The sequence below is a fragment of the Pecten maximus genome, unplaced genomic scaffold (genome assembly GCF_902652985.1).
Source record: "Pecten maximus unplaced genomic scaffold, xPecMax1.1, whole genome shotgun sequence".
NCBI lineage: Eukaryota > Metazoa > Mollusca > Bivalvia > Pectinida > Pectinidae > Pecten > Pecten maximus.
In genome coordinates this window covers 501688-520179 of record NW_022979523.1, presented here as the reverse complement: position 1 = coordinate 520179, position 18492 = coordinate 501688, and the positions used below count along the sequence as shown (strand labels likewise).

At 36.7% G+C, this 18492-nt stretch overlaps 1 protein-coding gene across 1 annotated transcript; it reads right to left on the bottom strand.

Moving 5' to 3' along the window:
- Positions 1 to 1463: 1463 nt before the first annotated feature.
- On the bottom strand, positions 1464 to 7945 carry LOC117318803. Its single transcript, XM_033873759.1, has 3 exons — positions 7294 to 7945; positions 4905 to 4929; positions 1464 to 1650 (listed from the first exon to the last, which is right to left on the bottom strand). The coding sequence occupies exons 1-3, from the start codon at positions 7943 to 7945 to the stop codon at positions 1464 to 1466; spliced, it is 864 nt and encodes a 287-aa protein (XP_033729650.1).
- Positions 7946 to 18492: the final 10547 nt, after the last annotated feature.

Genomic DNA, 18492 nt, shown 5'->3' with positions numbered 1-18492 from the left:
GACGTCACATTGTTTACAGATCCCGCGTTGTGTCTGCACTGCCTGACACGAAGGTTTCATTCTGTGTTTTTTAGTGTTTTTGTTAGTTTTCTTACAATTCAATTGATCAGGTATGATTAAACAACCCCAATCAATATGAGGTGTGCATGTAATTTTAAGTTGAAACGGCATGTTGCGAAAAATACTTCAACTTTCACTTTGACAGTGCATTCGTGATCGGAGCTTCGATCGGCTGTCATGGCAACGACGAGGACGGTGGTTTTATCAGTGTCGAATTTATAAACTTGCATGTACAGCCGAAAACGTCTAACTATACCTTATGTCTTTGGAAATCATCTGTAAATAATTATTTGAATTAATTACGATCCATTGCATTCGTTTATTAACGTTTGTTCTTTTCTATATGCCGATTTCGATACTTAAAACACTGAAGAGTTCCAATATTGGAGAATGAACATTAACACTTTCTCTATAAATCGTTCTAGAGCACCCGACTACCCTAAATCAATAATTATGAAACAGGTAAGAGCGTGAAGGTAATTGTATGAGAACAACGAAAAGTGCTGTACATTCTTACGAAAATGACAAACATCGTCAAAATTACTTAAAAAGTAGTCAATTAATCGGCACTTCGTCAATTAAGATCAGTTTATAACGCCGTTATGTAACCATACTTGAATAAATAGAAGAATGTACAGCACTTTTTCTCGGTTTCTTAGCACGATGAATAAGTGCATCATATTTGTTTGTACGACAAAATACGTTGGTCGGGTGCTCTGGCCATATTTACCGACCAAGTGTTAATGTAGTCCTTCGTGCCGGTCACGTGACCACGCGAGAACTGGAGGACCGACGAAAACATCCCGATAAAGACGTTGGACACCTAACATTAAAATCCGATCAAGAAAACAAACAGAACTTACAGGGAAATCATTAAATATTGAATTTATATAAAAACATGACGATTTTTGTTCTTTTTAATTATAAATGCAACATTAACCCACATGCGTAACGGGCATGATGTTGTTGCAGAAAAATAGGAGGCCGTTTTTCCTTAGTTGGCCTTGTTTGATACACTGTACTGTCCAAGAATAATGGCAGTATTTGTCGGCCAATATTGTGCCAATGTTGGATTTGTACTAGATCCATTCCTTACGTCCCTTTGGTTGACCAAAAAGCTCTCCACGTGATCTCAATTAATGAATCCGGGGTTCATGGTATTTACCTTTTCCGGCATTAGCTTACACAGGGAAATGAATCCAGTGAGGGACGAGTTTGTATCTTCCCTTGTCTCCCATGTGATGAAGTTTTTCTTGGCAAGATATATCAAAGATTTTTCCACCTATGATTCCCATTTGTTAAAAAAATCTACTGCCTGTTGAATGCTTTGAATCCTTCCATCGGATATGCTGGAAAGTGGGCGGTTTTAGTCACAAATATACTGAAAAGCACAGTTGTGTGCTCTAAGAGTTCATTGATTGAAGCAAGTCTTTCTGGATCTCCCATGTCTGATACTGCTTCATCAGGTAGAGCATGTTTTTGTTCAGCACATCAGTGGCCAGTTTATTCCTCATCTTTGAGGCAGGGGTAATGTTTACGTGTTCATCTGTTAAGCTAGGATGGACTGCACATCCATTTTGGAGGTTGTAGCTGAAGCATTCAATCCAGTGTTCACACACAATACATTTAGTATTTAAAGCAAGGTAACTTCCACCTTTTGATTTATTGTCCAGTTTGCTAGATTCTAAATTATTTTTTCTGTGAGGAAGGCTTTGGGTTCTGTCCCCTGGCCGAGACATACCAGAGTCTTTAAAAATGGTAGTTGCTAATCCTGCTTAGCGCTCAGCATAAAAAGAGTGGGACGACTGGTTCGCCCGTTGTCAGTATAATGTGACCGGGTGGGGTGTGCTGCTGGGTGTCTTCGGCAGTATGCTCCAGTGAGGTAGCACTTTAAATCGGCAAAAGTTCCGGCCTATCACAAGAAGACTTAAGACGAACATACTGCAGCCTCCCAAAACACACATACGCACTCGCCACACGCATGCATGTCGCACGCACGGAGGCCGTCCTTAAATGACCTTAGCTGTTAATAGGACGTAAAAAAAAATAAACCAAACCAACCAAATTTTTCTCACTACTCGATAAAGGTTTTAGAGTATCAATATTGAATTAGTTACAGTGTCACGTTTTTTTTTGTTTTTTTTTTGTTTCCTTTTTTTTCGGTTTTCCTTTATAATGGCTTTGGCTCGATTACAAGAAGCAGGCCATGCTTAAACATTTTCGTATCACTGAATATGAATTCATGACACCGCGGAGGAAAGCATGATGGGAATCAATTTCAAGCAAGGAACTTCATTTTGTGAATGAAGATGGTTTTGGATTTTTCTTAGAATTAAATGAGGTTGTGCAGGCACATCTAACAAATCAACATTCCCATCTTCACAATCACAACATCCACCTGATGTGCAGATCTGCAGTTGATGAAAACAGCAAACTTTTAGAAAATTGGATGGACTTTTGTGGTACTTTTGAGGATACTGAAATTTGGGATGAAGTGTTCTTAACACTAGTGATGGACCTATATGAAGAAATTACCAAACATTTTCTGAGTGTTTCTATTTCGCAGTCCCTTAAGCATTTGAAAAGAACTGTCCAAAGGAAAATAAGCAGGCACTGCGAATAAAGGGTGCTGTTCTTGGAGAGAAACAAGTAAACAAACAGACAAATACAAATGAAATAGAACAAGATGTAGATATTCGTAAAGTATGTGAAGTATGTGAAAGGAGATGTGAATGGGAAAAAGACAACATTGAGAAAGAAAGCATTGCATGTGACACATACAATGGCTGGTTTCATTATAAATGTGTCAACATTAAAGGAAATGATGCTTTCTTAAAAAGAGACAATGCAAAGTGGAAATGCATAAATTGCAGCAAGAAAGGAGGCCGTCCTTAAATGATCTTAAATATGATAATATGCAGCAAGAAAGGAGGCCGTCCTTAAATGATCTTAAATATGTTAATATGACGTTAAACAAATAAAACCAAACCAAACAAAATGTCTTCCTTCGTCAGTTGTGTTACGGTGTGTTTATATCAAATAATTGGCACATTATATGTGCTGGTGATCCGAAAATAAAGATTTGAATTTCCTGTCGTAGTTGTACTGTGATCAATATATCTGTATATATGTATAACATAGTAACACAAATGACGAAGGAAGACAACTTTATGACTCGTGCCCAATCGCCTAGCCAGAAATAACCGCAGCTTATACCGCTACGCCACATCGGCGTTCTAAAAAAGAACGTTTTCATGGCACAGTAATGGTGGGCGCGATATCCTGACATGATTACAGTGGAAGTCCCTATACGATGATATGAATACCTTATAACCGTTTCATTGATTGTTGAACCCATTCCACACATATATTTGAACGCTGCACCGCAGGAGTTTGCTTTGGACTTTCGTACGTTACATCTAATGGACACATCGTCTCCTTCCCAAGCATAAGTAAGTTAAGGCTACATTTCGTGCTAACATGCACCGATGCTCGATATGCCATATATTAATATTGGATACAAAGAGCGATACAACACAAGGTAGTGAATATTTTAGATAACTGATGGGTTGAAGGCAGTGTCCCGGAACACGTATGTGTAGGCGTTTTAAGACCCGCCTATGACGTTAACAAGGTTAAAGCTAAAGCAATGTACAATTAACTTCCCTGTTGATTGTGGGTTGTCATTAAGGGCAATATGTCAACGGGAATGATTTTGACAGGAAGATACATGTATGTGATCCTGATCCTGTTCTTCAAATTTAATACAAGATCTGAAGGTTGCTCTTTATATACGAACAAAAACTTGGCAATATAAAACGACTAACATGTAGGTGAAAATGTAGTTGATACCATTCTTCGTTGTTATTTATTTGATGTTTTGATTCATAATATAAAACAGTAATCAATTTCAGAGGATAACGTATTAACAAATAATATTTTTGTCGTTTGTTGTCTCTTACAACATACTAAATAATTGTATCTAGGTGACTTATCAAGTGAAGGTTTTAGCCTAATAATAACACAAAGAAAACAAAAAAACATAGGTAAAATGTGCATTCATACTACCATGCATCTATAATCATTTTTTTTTAAATACTGATACTTTTTGAGAACCTTAATTTAACACTAAATATTCAAGTCCAGAATACAAGCATTCTTTCTTTCTGGAGTCACGTGACCATGAATATTTCATAAATCAAGGGTGAGTTGTTACCTTCATTAATACTTAGTACAAAACGAACCATTTAAATGTTAATGTTTACGACAGCGCTGCAGTCACAATAGTCTCGTTTGCTCGACATGAGTTCGCAAACAGACATTCAATTTGCTATTATCGCCATCTTCATAAAGTTGATACATTAACACAGACAATTCGATCAAATAACATAAGTAACGTGCTGGACAGTAATCACTCCTGCAGACACACGAACGTCTAATACTCACGTGAGGTCAATACCATCAATATAAAGAACATTTATCCCTCAGGATATTTTTGATAATTATTGCGGTATGATACACGTCTAGTAAGTGCTTCCATTTCATGTTATAGCATATCTAGTCATTTCCATATTTAGGTGACCTCGGTCCAGGTTGTTAACTTTTTCATACAAGTTTTTATTCTGTGTAAACTACAACGACAGCTAATGAGCTTGAATTCACTGAAAACAATAAAAAAAAATAACGACTTCAAAATCTTCGTACTATTTAAACGACCTTTTCAATGATTACATCACCAATTGAATTCTGTTGTGAAATAGTATCACATTTGATCACTACATATGTAAACATTTTGGCACATCAGCCATGATAGCACATCACATATGATAGCACATCATGGCTACCTTTGTGTCGGGATCCTGAATGAAGCTAAAAATAATGAAAAAGCAAGTATCTTTAGAATGAATCACGCAATGCCAATAGAATGGAAGCGTCAAGAGAGCAGGAAATACTATTTCTTGTCGTTTTTCTAATAAAAAAAAGTCATCTTTTATTTGATTGAGGTAAATTCTCACAGACATTTATTCTCTATTTGGTTATTAGTGTTATCTCGAAGGTATCTGTAAAGTATTTCGGTTTTAGTGTTTACCATGAGCGCTTTGTACGCCCATCCTTTGCCCTGCAGGTAGGGCGTAAGAATTGTACCTGCTGCCCCCATTGCATGATCGTAAGAGGCGACTAAACTTGGGATCTTTTATTTTCTCTTCTTTCTTAACAGCTTTCTTCTTCCTAATGTCTCCATTGACAGTGCCTCACTTTTGGCCTTAGCGCTCAGCATATTTGGAGTGGGACGACTGGTTCGCCCGTTGTCAGTATAATGTGACCGGGTGGGGTGTCTTCGGCAGTATGCTTCAGTGAGGTAGCACTATAAATCGGCAAAAGTTCCGGCCTATCACAAGGAGACTTACCACGAACATACCACAGCCTCACAAAACACATACGCACTCACCACACGCATGCATGTCGCACGCATGGGAGGCCGTCCTTAAATGACCTTAGCTGTTAATAGGACGTTAAACAAAATAAACCAAACCAAACGCCCATCCTTATATGTGTTATTGATAATGAAGTAATTGCATATGTTGATGGGCCGTTAAGCATTTTAACTAACTAACTATTGCTATTTCATTACTATAAACTAATAAGTTATCTTAATGTCGATGTGATGTCGCGCGTATAAATCAGCTGAACAGAGCAGCAATAACGACAGTGTATTAGTCGCCAGTAAGGCTGTGGTTGAATGCGTGTTTACAAACACAGAATTTAGGTGTTGTGCAGTTACCAATACCACTGTTCAAAAACAGTTTGGTAACGCGTTGATCTTTTGGAGCTCATGACTGTTGACTGGATCTCAGTATTTTTCAGCGGCGAGTTCTTTTCGACAAAATGAGTTCATATGCAGAAGACAAACCTCATCTGCACACTCCTTCAATTAATTTAATATTCAACAATATCAACCAGTTTCTTCATATCTTGTTTTGTCAGGCCTGCGTCAGAATTGTACTTGCCTATTGTCATGTATTTAAGCCAGCGAGTACTTGTCTCTATCCAGATGGTAATTAGTGCTACGTCATATCTAGATCAGCTAAACGCTTGCTTCATTTATATGTACTATAAAGAGTCTGAGTGACTAGGAATAAAGTGAATTTATTCACCGGATGTAGACTTCCACCTTGTTTATGAAACACCTATTGCATGATCGTAAGAGGCGACTAAGTTTGAGATCTTATCTTTTCTCTTCTTCCTAATGTCTCCCTTGACAATGCCTCACTTTTGGCCTTTAGTTGAGCTTTTGCCCTTGAAAGGAAGGCTTTTTGTTCAGTCCCCTGACCGAGACATACCATGCAGTCTTTAAACTCCTGCTTGGCGCTCAGGATATTAGGAGTGGAACGACTGACTCTATGTCAATATAAATCGAGTATTTTCGACTGTTTCTCAGCAAATAAGGTTGACCAGTCGATATGTTTGACTGTTGACAGGCGAGGAACATCCGCACGTGCCAAAACATTCAAATGCTTACGATGAAGTGCCTTTCTGAGTGAATTGTACCTGCTGCCCCCATTGCATGATCGTAAGAGGCGACTAAATTTGGGATCTTATCTTTTCTCTTCTTTCTGAACAACTTTCTTCTTCCTCATGTTTCCCTTGACAATGCCTCACTTTTGGCCTTGGGTTGAGCGTTCGCCGCTGTGAGGAAGGATTTGGGTTCTGTCCCCTAGCCGAGACATACCAGAGTCTTCAAAAATGGTAGTTGCTACCCCTGCTTAGCGCTCAGCATATTTGGAGTGGGACGACTGGTTCGCCCGTTGTCAGTATAATGTGACCGGGTGGGGTGTGCTGCTGGGTGTCTTCGGCAGTATGCTTCAGTGAGGTAGCACTATAAATCGGCAAAAGTTCCGGCCTATCACAAGAAGACTCAACACGAACATACCGCAGCCTGAAGTGTGTACGGTATATTTTCAATAGTAGTACAGCAACTGTTGATTGTATTCAATTGTATTGAAACAATGTATCGACCTTTCCGATTGGTTCTGTGCCGAAACGGGCGGGGCGAACACGGAGTATGTAAACACGTGTGCGATTATATATAATTACATGATTATGCAAAACAACGACAACTTTTACGTTTAAGTTTTAAGCATTTAATAAAGATCCGATACTCGTTGAACACATGGGTTATTACACACATATATATGCAATGTTGTTATGAAAAGTAAATTTATGATGCTTTACCTTCCGTGATTATACATATCCACACTCGGAAAAATCCAGACATGAACGAAGCAGGGAAATCAAGAGCATCTACAACAGTTAGCTCTAGGAAATTCTCGACCATTGCGGAGTTATATTGCAAACGCCGTTTCATGATTTGGAAAACACATTCCGTAACATTATATTGTGGTGAATAAGGTGGTTGGAAAACCAAAGTGACGCCATGTTGGTCAAGTAGGTAACGCAGAATTCTCTCGCCCTGGTGCTGGTGATGAAACCCACAGTTATCCATTACAATCACATCACCGCGCGCAAACGTAGGATTTCCCAATTCATTCCGCTCTTCCAATGCCTCGGCAAAAACATTCACCATCTCCATAGCATTGGACGCTCCGTTCAGAATGTTATAATAATTGATCCCAAAGAAGCCACAACAAACATTAACAGTCAGTGTGCTGTTACTTGCAAATTTCTGAGTTTCTATTGCCCTGGTTCCGAAATCGCTATGTCCGTAAGCTCTGTTTCCAGATGTAGTAAGCACAGAGGATTCATCAAAAAAGTGCATTTGTAGAGGTGTAAACTCCATCATTTTCGCAAGATACCGAACAACAAGATCATCGTGGTTAACTCTCTCGGTTTCCTGGAGAATTTTTGTCAGCTTCTTGTACGACATCCCAAGATCATTTTTCACAACACGATTTACTGTCGATTTTTATCATTTGTACAAATGTTATTTAGCTATGCATCAGATATATAAGGATGTGCTCTGTTTGTATAAAGGTTAAAATATAACAGACACCAAGACTGAAAGTGAAACAATGTCATTTATTTAAAATATAAATGACGACATGAAGTTCCTCTTTATGAAGTTCCTCTTTACTTTTTTGTACTAACTTGTACAAAGATATCTGTTACATCAGATGAAAACCAATATTTAGAACCCCTTTATACAAAGATGGGGAACAAATTGAACCCCTTTATACAAAGATGGGGAACAAATGCGCCTACTAATACAAGTTACATCATATTAAAGCATATACATTACTAATACAACATGCATCATGAAATAAGCCATGTCGTCTATTATAAACAGAAAAGACGAAGTGAGGAGGAAGGGGTGGGTGGTGGCTTTTGATGAAAAATATGGGGAAAACAGCTACCAATTACGCACGAATGCACTGCAGAATTGAACTGTAAACAAACTGCCTGCGCATGCGTGTCTCAACAAAATTATTGGTAATCGGCAAATACGAGTTACCTCCCTTCTCCTGAAAATGCACTTAATTCACATTGATCATCGCTAAAAACATTTATGTTAAGTAACGTAAATTAGCCTTTACCAAGAGTTCTTGCGAATTTCTCTAGCATAAATACTTGGCTTGCATTTCTTTTTGAATTCGACGAATTCCATAACATCTTGAGTCACCTTTTTACTTTTCAGTGGTTTCCGTTTGACGATGGGCGCTAAAGACTTTGTCGCATCAAAAATCTTCATATGTTTTTGTGACATCCTGATTTAGACAAACCGGTCTTATCACTGATGGCTGAATACGAGAGTCCTTCTGAATGTAGATTAAAAACAGTTTTTCTCGTTCTCTCATCTTCACTTTTCCCTCTGGTGTAAACACGGCCCTTGGAATTTTGCATGTTTGAAGTAGTACGTTATATGTGTACACCGTCTAGACCTATAGTTTCCCGGGTTTTTTGTCAGACACGTAAGTGACCAAGGTGATTTGCATTACATAAGCTCACAACTACATGTGTATAACTGCAACTTGCAAAGTTTAACTAGCTAAATTTACAATATATCTAATATTTATACATTTAAAAGTTTATTATGCAGATGTTCTTTCAATATGGACAACACAATCAGTGTATTATGCACGTATTGATTGATGATCGTCTCGCAAGTTTACTCATGTGCACACGAGTGCTGAGAAAGGTGTGTGCATTCAGTTCGACCAATCAAATCAACGCTTACTCAGCGCGATCGACTTTGTTAGAGTACTGTCGATACACAGTAATGTAGTACCAATACCTGTCGTACTAGTGTTACACTCTGACCATACACACTTCAGCGCGCAGCTCTGTAAATGACCTTAGCTGTTAATAGGACGTTCAATAAAATTAACCAAACCAAACATGATCAGATATAGACGACATAACGACATGTTCATAAATAAACGACATAATATGGTCATAAATAAACGACACGAAGACATGGTCAAAAATAGACGACACAAAGACATTGTCATTAATAGACGTCACGAAGACATGGTCATAAATAGCCGTCATAAAGACATGGACATAACAAATCGACTCAAAGGAATGGTCTAAAATAAAGGATAAAAACACATGGTCATAAATAGACGTCAAAACGATATGGTCACAAATAGACGACACAACGACATGGCCTCTCTTTCTCTTTAAAATTATGTAAATATGCCATCTTGCAAAATGTATGTTATTTAATTTTCTATGGAATGATTTTATTATAAGTTGGATAAGGTGTACTCAATTTCCTTGTATATTCATAGATACAAATATAATATCTTTAATTTATAAGTTTACCCAACTTCCCTACAGAGAAATTGAAAATGTTTGAGTTCAGAGGTACACTCTATACGAAAGTACTCTTTCCCCTTGTGCACATGTATATTGTTTCGGTGTGTCGAATAACTGCCTGCAATATATTATACAAGCTATTCAGAATGTAAATAGCGAACAGTGGGTCCCTGTGTTACATACTCAATGCAGGAAAAAAATGAAGAAAAATATAACGGATCCTGTCGCTAAAATGAAAACATGTATGCATAATTGGAGTTCAATCACCTTTGGCAAGACACTTTACCCTAATCGCTCTGGATGGCATGTTACGGGTCTCCCGTATTTTGATTAGTGGGGAACTCCCCAGTTAGCACAAAGCGAGCCCAACTCAAATTGACCCTGACTGTTCGTGACATTGCTTTTCAGTAAAACTTGATATTATACTGTAAATGTTGAATATCGTTAGATTAATGCACTCCTAATATTGCCAGCAGTTCGTTAGAAGGGAATACTAATTACATATGTGTACACCTGTGGATCGACATATTGTAGAGTGCAACCCCAGTACACACGCATTAAATATTTAACAGAGCGGTGCATACAAAACAGGGTATTATAAGGTTAACATAGCTGTTGAGTTAAAGGTAGTGTCCCGGAACCAGTATGTGATATTTTTGTAAAACTACACCTAGTGCAAAATCCTATTCAAAATCGAACACATGAACCTTTAACAATATACTTTGACTTCCTTGTTGATGTTGAGTCGCCACCAAACTGAGAATGGCGACGAGAAAGATTATTGTAGGAAGACATTTGATCCTGATCTTGTTCTACATATCAAATACTGTCAGATCGGAAAGTAAGTAGTTTATATAAAAATGAAACTAGTAAATACACAATGATTTATATTATATGTATATAGTTACTACTATTAAATACGTGGTAGGTTATATTTCTTCCTGATTGGAGAGGTCAGTAATGAGTGTTTCAATACGTTGATGTTTTGTTTCGTAATAGCCAACAGTAATCACTTTCAGGAAAGTCGGCTCTTTCATCGTGTAATTATTTCAATAACTAACAATATCTTTGTTGCTACTACTTTCGGGCTCCTACAGAAGGGACATTCACATTGCATGAATAATTTCTTGGGACTGTTTTCAGGTTCATTCTAATATATAATATCAGTCATACAACCACTAATATTGTTGTGAAATACCGCAGAAATATACCTCTATAAATATATATCGGCAAACCAGCAATAATTTGCAATCGACCCAATATCCTTTAACGAAAATTTATGATTTGATATATTGTTTGGTATAAAATTGAAATTACCATAAATTATTTAAAGAAAAAAGCTTATTGCCTTCTATGAATTGATTATGTATTACATTTCAATTAGAAACGTACAAAAACAAAGATATCTTTAACCTATTGTTGATATTGATTGCATTTTTGTCCTTGTACTTTGGATCTAAATGAGAAGTTACATGGTTAAACATACATATTAGTATCAATTTATTTGATTATATTTATGTCATTATAGATATTTAAACGCTCTGTCTATGCATAGAGTATGACAAATTGAACTCGCTGATGATTTGAACGTGATTGTTGACACATTATGTTTTCTCAAATTAATATGTATGTATACAACCATATGATATGATACTATCAGAATTAATGAATGACTTGAGAATGTGTTGAATAGTGAACTGATAGGACAAGCAAAGTTCAATCACCATACATGTACACGGAGTTATCAATACAGTCGGGTTACCAAAATAGTCGGATATCGCGATTGCAGTTAGGGGGGCGGGGGCATATAGATTGGAGAAATAAAATTATCATATTGCACTTTCGGTTAAGAATAAGGTGAAATTATTTTCTCACATCTTCATGTAAGGAAAGATAATATGATCAGTTTTGTCAGAACCATCGTTAAGTTCAATTCATAACGTATCAGTTATCATTTTATTCTTCATTTATTGCAGGTAACGTCGCCTTGAATAAACAAACAGAACAGAGTAGTGAGTCATGGGGCGGTAATGTAGCAAGCAAAGTTGTGGATAACTGCACAACAACCAGCTTCAATAGCGGTTGCTGTACACATACGGCGCTAGTTAAAACAACGGCCTGGTGGCGTGTTGATCTGGGAGAGCTGATGACCATTACTGAGATCAAAATATACTACAGAGGTGAGTGAAGTGTCTCTACCAATCATGTCTCATTCTTGGAATTAAGTTATGTCGATTAGATCAGCCTCATTATTAAAGTTAAGGAGCTTATTATTAGCCCACCATCATCAGATGGTGGGCTATTCAAATCGCCCTGCGTCCGTGGTCCGTCGTCCGTCCGTCCCTCCGTCCGTCCGTCCGTAAACAATTCTTGTTATCGCTAATCCTCCGAAAGTACTGAAGGGATCTTTCTCAAATTTCATATGTGGGTTCCCCTTGGTGCCTAGTTATGCATATTGCATTTTGAGACCAATCGGATAACAACATGGCCGACAGGCAGCCATCTTGGATTTTGACAATTGAAGTTTGTTATCGCTATTTCTTAGAAAGTACTGAAGGGATCTTTCTCAAATTTCATTTGTAGGCTCCCCTTGGTGCCTAGTTATGCATATTGCATTTTGAGACCAATCAGAAAACAACATGGCCGACAGGCAGCCATCTTGCATTTTGATAATTGAAGTTTGTTATCGCTATTTCTGAGAAAGTACTGAAGGGATCTTTCTCAAATTTCATATGTAGGTTCCGCTTGGTGCCTAGTTATGCATATTGCATTTTGAGACCGATCGGAAAACAACATGGCCGACAGGCAGCCATCTTGGATTTTGATAATTGAAGTTTGTTATCACTATTTCTGAGAAAGTACTGAAGGGATCTTTCTAAGATTTCATATGTATGCTCCCCTTGGTACTTAGTTATGCATATTGCATTTTGAGACCAATCGGAAAACAACATGGCCGACAGGCAGCCATCTTAGATTTTGACAATTGAAGTTTGTTATCGCTATTTATCAGAAATTGCTGAAGGGATCTTTCTGAAATTTCATTTGTAGGTTGCCCTCTGTGCCTAGTTATGCATATTGGATTTTGAGACCAGTCAGAAAACAACCTGCCCGACAGGCAGTCATCTTGTATTTTGACAATTGAAGTTTGTTATCGCTATTTTACAGAAGGTACTGAAGGGATCTTTCTGAAATTTCATATGTAGGTTCCCCTTGGTCCCTGGTGTTGCATTTTGGGACCAATCCGAAAACAACAGACAGCCATTATCGCTAAATCTTAAATTCTATGTATAGGTTACCGTTGTTTGAAAAGCACTAGAGGGCTGTTTCTGAATTTACACAGATTAGTAAGACTTAGAGGAAGGGAAAAGTAGAGAAAAGATCAATCTAACATGGAACCTATAAAGATCATTCAATGGTGGGCGCCAAGATCCCTCTGGGATCTCTTGTTTTAATCAATACTTTATTCTATATAGGTAAGAGAATGAGAGATAAATATACATGCATAAGTGTTATCACTAAGACATAGATAACGTTTGCTTTGTTAAAACATTGATATTTTCACAATTCACATTTCAGGGCGGGAAAACCAGACTTATTATTTTTTTCAATAACTTATCAATCCATTTGTATTTCCATTTTTTATCAATTCAAAGTACGTGTACATGTTAATCAACTTTAATAAATAGCGAAATAAAAGCTGGGATGTTAAACATATTCCTATTATGGATAACTATATCCCTGACCTGCTTAGAAATGTCATTTTTACTATATATCCGTGTTTTGACCATTCCTCAAGAGACATGTAGTAATTATAACTCATATTTGTGGACAAGGCAAGTAAAAACAAAACAAAACTGACAAAATCACGAAAGTTATATAGATAGGCTAAAAACGTATACAAGACAAATCAATTGATCACAACTCAGTTACATTTCATATACTAGTACCTACCGGTTAAATACTTGGAAATCACTCATGCATTATGGCAGTTTGAACGGCGTTTACACAGCGAAAGGATTTCACACAAATTGGCAAGCTTATCCACTTAGGATTTACCCTCAAACGGCTGTACTAATTACGCTGACTGGAAATTATATCGATATACACCACATCCTTGAATTGGAACTATAGGAATAGTTTTGAAGCGAAATTTAATCTCCGCGAATATGTCTGAAAAGGAGAACTCGAAATATTGACTCCGCGAATTTAAACCGATGAAAGAAAAACAGGTACATTAATAAAACAGATTTTCTTTCCTTCTTTTGTGTAAATACCTATCTTACATCAAATCTTAAATAAACAATTCATCACTAAGATATCGTATCTCGTCTGGCACGCGATCAATTTCAGCATAACCAGATACGTGTAATATATACAGCGATTGACACTGGAAAGGAAAATGTGATGCAATATTGTCAGGCTGAATCCGAAATAGTCTACATACGACAGTTTCTCAGTTGTACAATTTTATAACTTATCCACGTTTCCACTTAATTCCATGTATAGGACAGAAAAATTGTACGTCCTAGACCGTGTCGGTAACTTTCCCTACATTACTTCAAAAGTGTCAGTTTTGCATATACACGATTTCATTCCCCTTCTTACCTCTTGATTGCATGCTATTTCAATAACAATAGCTCATTCAAAACCTGCACGTTTCCCAGCGAAACTCTTCAGTGTGAGTTGACAAAACTGACTCTCACACGTTTAATACCGTATGAGATTCCTAATTGTCAATTGATATTCAGGAAGTCAACCCACATAACATTATATTTTAACTGGAGGCCTATGAAGTACAACAGTCTTGTTCATTATATCTACCTTTATAATCAGCAGGTTTAATTGAAAGATGTATTTTGCGACAATTATTTTGACAAAACATGTAACAAGATATATAGCAATTAAGATTAGAAATAATGTGGAGTGGACGAAAATGGCTTAAATCTAATCGGTTTATTGTCATATAAGAGATGTTTGCTATTTTAACCAAAATCAACTTTATTACATTTTGCCATTCTTTATAGATAATGTTCCTCTATCATAAGTTAATTTTTAGTACCAAGCATTTCTGAATGACAACGCCACTGTACGAGAACTAGTACAAATTTCCTATTATAACCGATAATCAGTAGAGAATTGCCGATAGTAGCGTGATACATCGATTATCATATATTACCAATTTTCTAACAGAAGGCGGTTTCTGTGGGGCTATTTCAATTGCTATTGGTAAACCCAAAACACTCCAATAAAATTAAACCTGATTAACTTGTAAGATTGGGTGTGATAACATTCGACATTTAAATTGATATCGACCCTCTCCGTGCCTTTAAAAGTGGTTATCTACATGCTGATTTTTGTTTTCTTTTAAGATGATTTTAAGCACAGATTGGCCGGTTACCAGCTTTATGTATCCAATACCACCAACACACCACCAGACGGTGTCCTGTGTTACGAGGACACTAGTAGTACTAAAAGTGCTGTACAGCTGGTGGCGACACACCAGTGCCCGTATGTAGGTCAGTATGTGACCGTGTACAACTATAGAAACAACCCAAAACAATACAACTGGTACAGTGATTACGCTATTCTGGAGTTATGTGAGGTACAGGTGTTTGGTGAGTATGATTCTGTTTATCAATGGCTGAAATAAATGACTTGGTGAAATGATGTTATGTAAATACTTATCTTTCACTTCATTTTTATTTTGTATTTTTTCATATTATTGGGTATATCTTTAAAAAAAAATATCCTTATGAACAATAACCATTCGAATTTGATGATATATGTATATAAAAAACATCAATTATTAATTATAAAAAGGTTATCACAATTCGTTGATCAATTGTCTGAATATGCAAATTTTGTGACATATACGATAACACGCATGCGCACAACACACTAAAACACCTGAAAACAAAAATGGCTTCCAATGTGAATCGACTGCGGTTGAAAACGATAACAGCTTCCGCAATGAAGAGAATAATTGGAAAATGGGTCAAACACAATCCTAGAATTAAACTGGGGAAGCAGTACAATACAGTTCAAACATGAAAACAACAGTAATACGGACGCTGCTCGTATTCTGCTTGATTGCTGGATAGTAGGTCATGACAATCTCGGTAATATTTACACAAACTCGGTAATATGTATACAGTCTGTATCAGTACATCGCTACTGTCACTATACTATATGTACGGTGTTTACACTTATTTACACATAAATATATGTGCCGGAATATATACAGAACGTGTTATTTAACATTTAAACCACTGTATAATATCGTTGTCCAACTAATCCAATTCGCCTTGTAATCTATCGTGTGTTTGTGTTGCCTCGATTTCAAAACAGTTACGTGATGATTTAAAAATAATTTCCGCGCTAAATTTAGAGGGGGATTCCCAACTAAATCAAGTGGTCAAGCTGGACATGAGGATCGACTGTGAACATTGGGACAGCACAGAAACATAACTGGAAAGGAACAAAACACGTACATTCATTGAAAATTACAACGTTTTTACCGTGATGTCCCTTTAAAATGTATATTTTCTCAAATATTTTTTTCCTTGGCCAAATCTGCTGTACATACACAGAAAGAACATGCATGAAACTGTCAAAGGTTTCGAGAAAATATCATTCTTTTTTCAGATAATGACGTATATATCTGATTGTGCAATTACTTAATTTTACTTATTTGGACTGATTCTGTAATGTTTTTATACCCCTGTAAGAGAGAATGGGCAAACCAGTAGTACCTGTTGTAATACATTTAGGTTTTATTGAATAAATGTGAAATTGTGTAAGACTTTCACTTTAATCAATATTTATCAGTATGATACTATGACAATGCCTTTCTTCGCTAAAAAAACCTTTACTTATTATTTTAGATAATCTAATCAATAATTCTATAAAACTATGTAGCGCTAAGAGGCCATCAAATTTACTGCAAGGCCCCTATAATGCCATATCATCTATCCTGTCATATCTGCGTCCATTATTTTGTTTTCCTCCAAAGTACGAGAACTTCTATCGATTACTTGTAAACAACACTGTCATAATATTGGTTTGAAAATATAGTTGTTCCTTAGCTGTACCTGATTAAAGATGTTATATAATGAAGCAGGATTACGTTATACTACGTTTCTTATATCATATAAGTTTAATCGGGTATTGTAGATGATGCTTAATGCGAAAACAATCTGGTGGGAAGAAGATTAATTCGCTTGTCAATATATGTACTTACGCGCTTTCATTTGTGTTTCAAACAGGATGTCAAGCAGGGAAATACGGTGACAGACACTGTAACAATATGTGTCCACCAGCGTGTTATGGTGGTAACTGTAACTCCAAAACAGGGGTCTGTTTCTGTAAGTTACCATTATATATGCACATATACAATATCACAAATACAATATCGATTTTCTTGTATCACAATTGAAATAACTGGTGAACCAATTTAAACTGGGCTATTGGTGTAATTGACTTGTAGTGAATGCAAAAAGAATATTTAACGGAAGACTCAATTTAACAAAATGTTTGTTTAAATGTTTTTACTTGATGTGTCCGTGTATAGATTAATGTACCATTAATATTTCGCACGTAAACAAAATGTCTGCACCGTGGAGTACACAAGAAAACACCAAAAAATAACTTTGACAAGTATAGTATAACCCATTTTTTTTATTATTATTTCACCTTTGTCCGTCGGCATACGTCCTGCGTCGTGCGTTTTCGACTCTTTCTCCAAAACTGCTGAACCAAATTCAATGAAATTTGGCAGAAGGCTTCTATGGCTAACGGTCAATCAAAATTGTGAATTATATGGTCCCCATTATCAAAGTGCCTCAGGGTTGGGGCCATATGGTGGGAATAAACACTCTTCATAGATTGAGGGGTATTAAGGTGCTTTACCAAAATTGTGAATTTCATGACGATTGGGTAAACTTTACTATAGTTTATATAAAGAAATCATATATTTGACTATTACTTGTTGGATTGATATTGGAATTTAGTCAAACTTGGTTCACATTACAGGCATGAGATGAAAGTTTGATGGTATGCACATACATTGTATTGGCCCTGACTGACCCTGGCTAATGGACGGGGCTAAAAAAAAGGGTTCAAATTGACTGAAAAATCTTCTTCTTAAGACCCTAACAAGGTAGAATTTAATTCTCAGCATAGATGGAAGGGTCTTAAAGGGCTTTACAAGCATTATGAATTTAATGACCCTGGGGTTTTATGTCTGCCCCTGGGAAGGGGGTAAACTTAACTATAGTTTATACTGCGAAATAACATGTTTGACTTATCATTTGTTTGATTTATATTGGAAAAATTCTAACTTTGTTAGCATTATCATAATGGGATGACAGGTTAATGGTATGCAAATGTTGGCCAAGACTGACCCCTTGCACGGATGTGTGGGGCTTAAAAGGTTCAAGTAAATGAACTGAAATATTTCGAAACTTAGGTGACCGTCAAAGCCCATTTGCCTCTTGCTTTTAAAACAATTTATCAGAATGCCTGTTTCAACAGATATGCCGCAGAAGACATTCTTTAATGTTTTAAACCGTAACGCCAACATGCAATACACAACGTCTATCACATGAACGAGCATTTCACAATGGTGAAATATATTTTAAACACTTTCATTTTTTT